The sequence below is a fragment of the Anopheles cruzii genome, chromosome 3 (genome assembly GCF_943734635.1).
Source record: "Anopheles cruzii chromosome 3, idAnoCruzAS_RS32_06, whole genome shotgun sequence".
Taxonomy (NCBI): Eukaryota; Metazoa; Arthropoda; class Insecta; order Diptera; family Culicidae; genus Anopheles; species Anopheles cruzii.
The window spans coordinates 79,692,997-79,702,700 of NC_069145.1; the positions used below are offsets into that span (position 1 = coordinate 79,692,997).

At 50.4% G+C, this 9,704-nt stretch overlaps 1 protein-coding gene across 1 annotated transcript in view; it reads left to right on the top strand.

The window, feature by feature from the left end:
* LOC128271083 (protein O-mannosyl-transferase TMTC2) overlaps positions 1-7,423 on the top strand; it is a 101,196-nt gene extending 93,773 nt beyond the window's left edge. The window contains exons 8-11 of the mRNA XM_053008519.1: positions 5,725-5,865; positions 6,002-6,086; positions 6,982-7,139; positions 7,247-7,423. Coding sequence (XP_052864479.1) covers positions 5,725-5,865; positions 6,002-6,086; positions 6,982-7,139; positions 7,247-7,423 — 561 coding nt within the window. The remainder of the gene's footprint in view (positions 1-5,724; positions 5,866-6,001; positions 6,087-6,981; positions 7,140-7,246) is intronic.
* The last annotated feature ends 2,281 nt before the right edge of the window (positions 7,424-9,704 follow it).

Consider the following 9,704-nt stretch of genomic DNA (forward strand, 5'->3'; position numbering starts at 1 on the left):
GCTTTCTTTTATTATCGTGAGATGGTGCATCATGAACCGGCCCCAAACTGCAAAGAATACTGCGTCGTTTGCGTGATTCTGTGAAAAAGACCAGTTTTGCCATATCGTTCTGCAACCATTGTAGTCGCCTGATTTAGCACCATGAGACTTCTGACTATTCGCTAAATTCAAGAGACCAATTGGATTTTACAGTCAATACAGATGAGATAGAAGCCGAAACATGGAATGTGTTTAAGGCTATTCCCATACAGAACTTTCCAGAACTTTCGATTTTTTGTTAAATTTCCCGATATTTTTTCGACACCTTAGTATGCCACGAGGATGAAACTTTTCCATCATCAGCAGCAAACGGACGGGTTTCGGTGCCGGCCAGTGGCCGGCTTTCAAAAGCCAGCAGCCGGCAGCAAGAATCGTATCAAAATGTGTGTACCACCACAAGGCCACCGAAGGAGAAGGCTGATGATGATGGAATTGAAACATAATGCTCGTCGCTCCGGGAGCTAAGGGGCCGCACCCAGAGCACATTCGGAGCCAGATGGTAAATCCAACAATTTTCCCGCTGCTTTAGCATTGCCGAAAAACTTCGTCCATGTCCCCGGCGGTGGCATCCTGCCGATCGACGGACACCAAGCGGGGAAGCCAAAGGAGAAGCGGGTAAAATATGCAACATTAGAGCTCTCTGGCCCCCGGGCGATGGAATGTCGGAAATTATTCAACCAGATGTCGATGTTACAAAACTAATAACATTCCACCGAGCATTCAGTAACGATGGTTAGAACCGCGATCGTTGATGAAACATCATTGCACCGAGCACTCCAATCGAGTTCCTCGAATCGCCCAACGAATCCGATTCTTATCACCTAGCACGATAAGAGCACCAATCCCGGTGGGGAAAAAAATCCAATCTCACGCCTCGGCCGCCAACAAATATACATGTTGTGCAGCGTTCCGCGAAAGTATTAAAATATTTACAAACCACCATTTTCTCTGCCGCGACAACCGCGATTTGTTTACGCAAATCCAACAAGTGAAAGTTTTCGTTCCCAACCAACCCGAAGGTGGCGTTGTTCCGGTTGCGAGAGCGAGCGAAAACCTACAGAAGTCGAACCTGGGAGTCGGGGTTCCTTGTACCGCCCGAAGGCTCACCACGAAGTGCGAAAAAAGCCCACCGCGTTCGGTACGCAATCTGTGACAACCAAGTTGCAAACGGTTACACTTGAGTGTGCCGTGTCCCCGCGCCGAAAGGAAAGTCTTTTTATCTCCACAGTACAGTACAAAACACTCCATTCCGTCGTTTGGCTGGCGTTTGGCTGTCATGTTTCGCCGCCGGTGCCGGTGCCGTCGGTGGATGGGACATTTATGGGCCGAAACCCAAACGGCGCACGAAAGGAAGGAAGAACCCTTTGGGCCAGGGACGAAGATTTTCCAAGAAACCTGACCCCGACAATCTACGATCGCCCTGAAGACGGAAAAAACACTTTCATTAAAAGAATTCAGCAGCCTGAGCCTGCCCTTCGCGTGGCAACGGAAACTGCGACGGTGAGCGAAACAAACTTCAAAGACCGTCCCAGGGTGGCTTCCGGAAACAGCCACCCGCTTGGTGGCCATTGCATTTAACGCGCCCCGACGTGATGTGATTTATGAAAACAAGTTTATTCATAATTAGTTGCGGAGAGAAATATGGCCACGGTGGAACGCGATTCAGCGCGAGCGCGAGTTGGTTGGTTGGAAAAACATGTCCGTAACATGTCGGTCGCGGAGATGCGGAGTTTGCAAGGAAAATAAACCACCACCAGCGAAGCCGAAAGCTTGCACTCACTTTTCGAACACCAAACACGGTCGATGTCAACCCTAAGCTTTCCCGTGCCGGGGCCGGCGATGCGCATGTCCTGTGCCGAGCCGAGTTCCCCGTGAGCGCAGTGCTCGCCGAGGGTTCATTCACGTGACTCCTTTTTCCGCCGCTGGTCCGAACCGTTACGCGTTGCGTTAAACTGTTGCTCTGCTACCCGCGGTCTCTCTCTCTCGCTCTCTTTTGAGCTCCTTTTCCATGACACGTCAAAAGTGGGGTTTGCTGGTGGAAACAATTTTCCCAAAATAAATGTCAATCCGATAACAGCAAAGCTAGGGCCGTTTGTCAACCCATCCGAACCGGTCGGACGTTTCGGAACAACTTAAGTTCATTTGCCGGTCGCTCTGTGGCCACTCTGCGGCCACTAAAGGCACCTACATCTGCTGAAAAACCTCTCATGGCTCTCTTTAAAGCTCTTTCCTTCGGCGTTATTGGTCCCGAAAAGGGAATTCCACTCCAAGAGTTCCTTTCCGAAAAATCAAGTACATTCCTTGACGGGCGCGTGTGTAGCGATTAGCTGTGTTAGCAATCTTTGGGGCCTTCCCATCGATCAAATATTCTTATGACCCACCGCGGGTGCCGGAAACGTTATAAAGCTAGACTTTAAATCCCAATCTCACCAATTCAATTCACACTGCAATAAACGTTTATCTATCGGACCATTTCGATACCTTCTTCTTCTTCCCGGGCTCTTGTGGCCACCAGTCAGGTAGCCCGTGGTTCCGGGACACCGGGCACTTCAGCGGGCTGCCCGATAAAGATATGTTTATGGCAGGAAATTGGCTCTCCATTTTTTTATCCCACCACCCCGCCGCCACGGGACGCCGAATTGGCCTCATTTTCACGCCACTCTCGCCGAGGCGATGATACGAAATTGCGCCGTTAAATTTTATATGACTTCGAATAAAATAAAATAATCAATTAAATTGTCCATACGGAGCCCCGGGTTCCTCCCGGGTGGTGGTGGTGGTCCTTTCAAGCGCACACAAACACACCCCGAACAGAGGATGGTGGTGGTGGTGCAGGTGATGAGGCCAATGCCATCCCATCCGAATGGCCAAGGTGCGATAAGAAACTGTGTGGCCCGTTTCTGCAGACCGAAGCACGCCGTGCGACATATCTTTCTTCGCAACCATTTGGCCAACCTTACGATTCCCATTAACCGGTCGACTGGGTTCGGGCCACCACCGACGAAGACGCCGAGTTTTCTTCTCCATCGACCTCGACGACCCAACCCGGACGGGCGTCTTGGTGCAAGAAAAATACGAAAAACTTTCGACTTTCCACGAAATTATCTTCCTAATGGGTTGCAACGATGCCCCGGTGTCGTCTGCTTGATGGCCATGCCTTTTCCGGCCATGCATCCGTCGCCCGCTCCGTCTGCTTGTGGTGCGGGCAAGTTTGGCGAAAGTTTGCTGGGGCCCGAACCTGGAGTGGAGTGTGAATGCTAATCATCATCGGACGGCGCCCTTTTCACGCTCCCAACGCCTCGCGACATATTCACTTCCTTAACGGTGACGGGCCTTACACGGTTTAATTACAAAAAGAAACCGAACGGAGCATGGGATCGTGAACCGGAACCGGTTGCCACCGGAAAAGCGCAGGTTATCGTCCGAAAACAGATGCTGGAAATAATTGGATAATCGGCTCTAATTAGAATCTCACCACCATCGCCGCGGGCTGTGTCGGGTCCTCGGGCTCCGGTCGTCTGATGCATCCGCGGTGCCGCGGATGGTTGCAATCCGCGTGGTTCTCGCCACTCCCGCGGTCGATTCCCGCTTTTTTCGGTGTCACGCCCGGAACCGGCGACCGATAACGACCGGCGCTCGGGCTCGGAAACGGTCTAAGAGCATTTCCGTTTCGCATTTCCGATTCCCTTACGGGGAGATTCGTTCGCGCGGGTTGACTTACCACCACTCTTGCGGGGTTCTTTTAATTTACCAACCGCTGCTGGTCGACGGCAGAATGGAGGAGAGGGGCTAGCGGTCGCCGCCGCCCCGTCGAAATGGCGCGTCGAAAGTCGGTGTCGGAATCCCCGATGGGGCAAGCAAAGCGGAACAATTGCACTTTTACGGTTATGTCCAACATATTTTTCCGCTCACAAAATGCGTCCTTCTTATTATTTGCTCAGCGGCCACTGGGACCGGGACTCGTTCGGACTCCGGTGTGGGTCACGGAATTATTACGACCCCCCCTCCTAATGCCATTGTATGGAGGGTATTTGGGGCGTATCTAAATGTGCCGAACGTGTTGCCGTTGTTGTTGTGCCGGACGAGCGCGGTGAGCACCGCGCAGAGCAATAACGGCGCTATGGCCAACTGGGGAGGGCCAACCGGAGCTGTCCCGCGCGCGCCCGCATGGTCCGCTAAATTGGTTTTCTGTGTGGCCGATTGTCGGCCAACGCCGATCGTTTAGGGAAAATTGCATCGCCACCGAGCAATGGGGCGAACGGAATTTGAAAAATGAACCTTTTCTTCACGCCACACCGATCGGGCACCGATAGTTACGCCAAACGGTTATTAACGCTTTATGTCGTGCGCGACAATGTTGGGACCTGGGAACTGAGATGGTCGCGTTTTCAACCGATTTCATGGCACTCTTTTTCTTCGCAAATGTAAGTGACGGTTGGCACGGTTTATTGAAAGTAATGCAAATATGCAATCAAATGAACTAGACACCGGCACAGAAGTTTCTCTAAACTCCCGAACTACCATCGACTGTGCGGCGAGGCCTACTACCTAACACTTGGGGCGAATAGTCTCGGCCCCACAGCACATAGATGGCGCTAGTCTTATTGCATTCACCGCTATCTAAGTTAGTACTAACCTTCAAAAGAGAGCTGTTTAAATTGCATAAAAAAAAGATATCAATAGAACCTGTTGGCTATGCATTGAGGTCTGTATTGAGCTATGCATTGGCTATGCTGTAAGTGCATGCATTGAGAATCAGACTGCTTTTAACACACACAAAAATTTATAAATCTTTATTGCAATTTACTATTTTATTCAAAGTACTAGGCTGTGTATAAAGTTTTGCGAATCGATAGCAGAGGGCGCTGCTACGAGCCTAATTTTGTTTTGCTATATTGGTACACTCTTCATATGAACGTATGTGAATCGACCTCTGGTATCAACCCGCAAAACTTTATACTCAGCCTAGTATGTGCCATCGCTAGCTATGCATTTCTCCTATCTCTCTGCTAAATCTTGGATTCCCACCGGCCACCAGGCGCCTCCATTTTGGATAAGAATAACGACTTTATGGTCGTTCCAAACATAAGTCCCGACAAGCATTTAATGCGATTCCGTTTTCTTCAAGAGGAGCAGAAAAATTATAATCCCCGCAAAACGTCATTTTAAGGCACAAAAGTTGACATAGTCTAACCCCTTCAATGATGGGTTGTAAACCGAAATAATTTTTTTTTCGACCTGAAATCAGTTACCTGATGTCAACACAAGGTAATGACGAATGAACAGCAAAACTGGGAAGTCCCAATCGACAGGTACAGCCATCTTTTTAACAGTCCGGTTCTCAACGTTTAGACAACGCTTTGACAGTGAGAAAGCTCTGTTCAAAGTGGGTACCGTGATTTCTCACTTTTCACTGTTGGTCATTTTCAAACGTAATAAACCGGAAGTCTTTCGTCGATATGTGACAATGGACTCCTCACAGATATGAAATTTCGCTTGAATGAAGCCCGCGACTTTTCAGCCCATGTATTGTCTGTGGCGTACCAAGAGGAAACGTCACAGGATGTTGTCTTCTTACACCACTTGTCAACATCGCAGCAACCTCCGCGTTTCAAGACGATGACGTCCACAGCTCGTGCATCGCTCTCTAACAAGGCTCCCACCTTCGATTGTCCTTCTTCGCAGGGTATCTACCACCGTCTGGGCGATATCTTTGCCCGTCTCAACCAGTGGTCCGAGGCGGAACGGTTTCAACGTGCGGCACTCGAGGCACAACCGGACCACATAGCGGCCCATCTGTCGTACGGCACCATGTTGGCACGAAATGTAAGTATCCTGCCGCCTGCATAGCGCTCTCTCTCTCTCTCTCTCGATCTAACTTCTGAATGGTATTTTTGTGCCGCTCCGGATCCGGAACCGTTCCGGCCCTCTCTCTCTCTCCCGTCCACCTAACCACCTACAGAGCAGTCGAACCTCCGAAGCGGAGCAGTGGTTCCGGAGAGCCCTCCGATTGGCGCCAAACGATGCCAGCGTTCACCATCATTACGGTAAGCATCCGGCAGCTGTCGCCGTGTGGGGGTGGGGTGAACCGGAAGGAACCGAAGTCAACGGCACCGGAGCCACCAATCGTATGCACATCATTCGGTCTGGCATTGTTTGAGCCGAAGTTAAAGAAAAAATTGAACAAGATTTGAAAGAAAACACGATGGAAGCGCGCCAGTAACTAGCCCGATAGGAACGAGATTTAAAGTGCAAGGATAACGATCGGATTGCGAAACCGGATTGATCGTATCTTGACCCCCCGCATCGGTCGGCCGGTTTGCTTCTTCTTCCGGCGCATAGATGTCATGTTTTCCGGCGTCGTCAGACGGAATGGATGCATAAGATGTACCATCATTAGTATCGCTTCTTGGGCCCGAGTTTGGCCATATTGTGCATATGTGGGGGGCCTGGGTGCGGCGGGCGGTGGGACAGCTACCCGGGGAGTGTTTTCTCCTTTCCCGGTTCCAAGTTTGTGTGCTCGAAGAAAAGCATAACAACCCTCCGGAATGGCAGCTGGTTGCTGTTGGTGGCGGTTGTGCTGGAAGCACTTGAAAGCTGCTCCGTACACGGAACCTCCCTGGGATACTCTGTTCTGTGGACGTGAAAAAACCCGCTCGTCGTCGCAGTGGTAGGGCAGATAATTGAAAAGATTGTTAGAGGAAAAATCTGAACCTGAAATACAAAATATCAAGTGTCCAATTAGGGATTGTGCAGCGAACGCATCCGCCCGGACATCCGGATCGATAGACACCGCTCGCATGCCGGGACGTCACCGCATACGAGAGTGACTAGTTTTGAATTTCGGTCGGAACCAGGCGTTCGCGTTGGGATTATCCCCCACCCCCCAAAAGTCGAAAGTCCTTTGACCGTTTGCGTTAAAATTATTTGCATTATTTGCAGCTGAGTTCCTGTCATCGCAGCGCCGAACCGACGAGGCATTCCCGTACCGGGTGCAGGCGGCCGAGCTAGCCCCGGAAGACTACGCGCTTGTGGTGGCCGCAGCATCGAGCCTCCGATTGCACGACCGCAAACCGGAAGCCGAACGATGGTACCGTCAGGTGAGCCAACCGAACCGCAACCCCCCGGGAACGGTCCCCGGATACTAACCACTCTTTTTACCCCTCTCTCTCTCTCTCTCTCTCTTTCGCACTGTGGCCTCCGGTAGGCTGTGAAATTAAGACCACAGGAAGCCCGGGCTCACACCAACCTGGGAGCGATTCTGCATCTGCTGGGGCGCTCACAGGAAGCGGCCAGCAGCTACCGGGAGGCGTTGCGTCTCCAGCCGGACGATTTGACCACACTGTCGAATCTGGCCAAGCTCGGTGTTCCGGCAATCTCCTGAAGGCCCTTGAAACCACCTCCAACCCCCAGTCGGAAGAGGCCCGGAAGTTGATCGAAAGTAAGGGCAGCGTGCGGATTCATTGCGCCAAGCCACGAATGCACGAATTCGGAAGCTTCAAGTTGCTGCTGGAATTGATACTTTTGAGACCAATGGCGGCACCGATGACGACGATGAGGAAGCTTGTTCACTGTAAATACTACGGGCATAGTTCAGCGAGCGACAGAGAGAAAGAGAGAGAGAGAGAGAGAAAGAGAGAGAGAGAGAGAGAGAGAACCAATGGAACAACCAGTGTAGGCTAGCTAGAGAACAAACGTTGATTAGTTGCAAAGAATTCTACGACAATGAAAGAGGCAGCGAATAGGCGATCGGATAGGGAAAATTGTGTTGACATTGAGTTAAAGTTACGATGTGAAGATGTGGAGGGATGGAAAGCCACCAGCCAGCCTGTTGAGGGGACAATCGTGGGGGGCCGTTGGTTTTGTTTAGAACTGGACTCGCTGAGGCGGCGGCACGGTGTGCGAAAGTGTAAGAAAAGATATAAATACAGTTACTCCTTCTTGGCCAAGCTAGTAAAATCAATATATTGTACATAGGAGATTAGCAAAAATAAAAAGCAAACCGAAACACTGTACATACGGGCAAGAGGGCGATGACCCAATGCGAAACGAAGCACGAAAGACGAACCGGACAAATGTGAATACCCCATAAACGGAAGCGAACAGCGATCAGCAAACAGGGCAAAAAACCGTAGGAAAACATAATCGAAAACTAACCAACAATTAGCAACAACTATCAACCAAAAATCACAAAAACAAAGACACACAAACACACACGCAAGCAGTCAATCTAAAGAATACGTGCACATACTCAGAGATACTGATAGCAACTAATAGAGCGAAAAGGGAAACGGAAACGGTTGCAGCTCAGTCAAAAATCATCGCCAATCATCGTCCGCCATGTAAATCACCAAACTGAAACAAAATCGTCACTAGGGGGCGCCTCGATCGCCCATTATCACTCATCCTTTCCAACCTCCGAACAGATCCGAGTAAAAGGCCGAAAAGCGTCATTTGCAAACTGTGCAATCCACCATCGTCGGACAAACAAATCGAACGCGAGAAAAGGGAAAATATATTTAATACAAAGCGTACAATCGCGATCGTGTACAATGTACGATCAACAATGGAACAATAATTGAGAGAGAATGGAAAGCGATAAACGGTCCGGCCGTTGCCATGGGGATGCGTCGTGCACACAGACGCACATCGAGTCTCTGCAACCCGGTTCACACACACTCAAACAGAGGATGACACACGCGTCTGGGAATAGATGGCGCTGCCCGCCACAAACAGGCACCACAGCAAAAAAGAACAATTTATAGACCAATCCGAATGCCAATCGCCGTCAATCGCGACTGCTCCCGGGTGCCGGCCCCGGGGTGATGGATACATTTATGAATAAAATGCAAATTTATTAATGAAAGCAGCGCCGTCACTGCTTTGCCTTTCGTTTTTCCGTCCGTCCGTCTGTCGATAAAAACCAACCGAACCGAGGCGAAACCGCGTGGTGACCCACACGTAATGGTGCTTGACGTGAGTATTGGAGCCGCTTGTTTCCCAGAGGACGAGGACGTAAGTGATGAATAAAAATGGTCGTCACGGGTTTACATATTAATTTGCCAAGCCCGGAGGAACCCAAATTTTTCTGAACATAAATCCTACCACCAATACACTGTCATTAAATCAATTTTACACTTCATCTTACTGGGATTGTACCCGCCTCTTAATGAGTTCCCGGGTCCCCCATCTGTAGCACCGGCACCGGAAGAGAGAACATTTGATTTTCGCTCAACCTCATCAAGGGGAAGGTCGAGCTAATCGAAGCACTACGCATCAACGCTCGAACGCCAACAGCACCAGAGGTGCGAAGGCGTCGGTGCGTGACGTTGGTGCGGAAGTACGCAAAAGTACCGGGCGCCTCCATCATGAGGGAACACTTTAACGACTCACCCGGGTTCCGGGGTTCCGGTGTGCCGCAACATATGGCTCCCGTTCGCCAAACTTTACATTCCATCGCGCGAAGGTGAGCCGTGGCCATGGGAAACTTAATTATTCATATACATTTACAATGTTTCTGATTATATTATGCAGCGTGCGCGAGGACACCCGGGCGCCAGAGCCAGGCGCGCGAGCCATTGTTTGATGCTGAAATTTAATTGAACAACAACGACAGTCACAATTCTTCGCTCTCTTTCTCTCTCTCGGGAGTGCGCGCTTTCGGT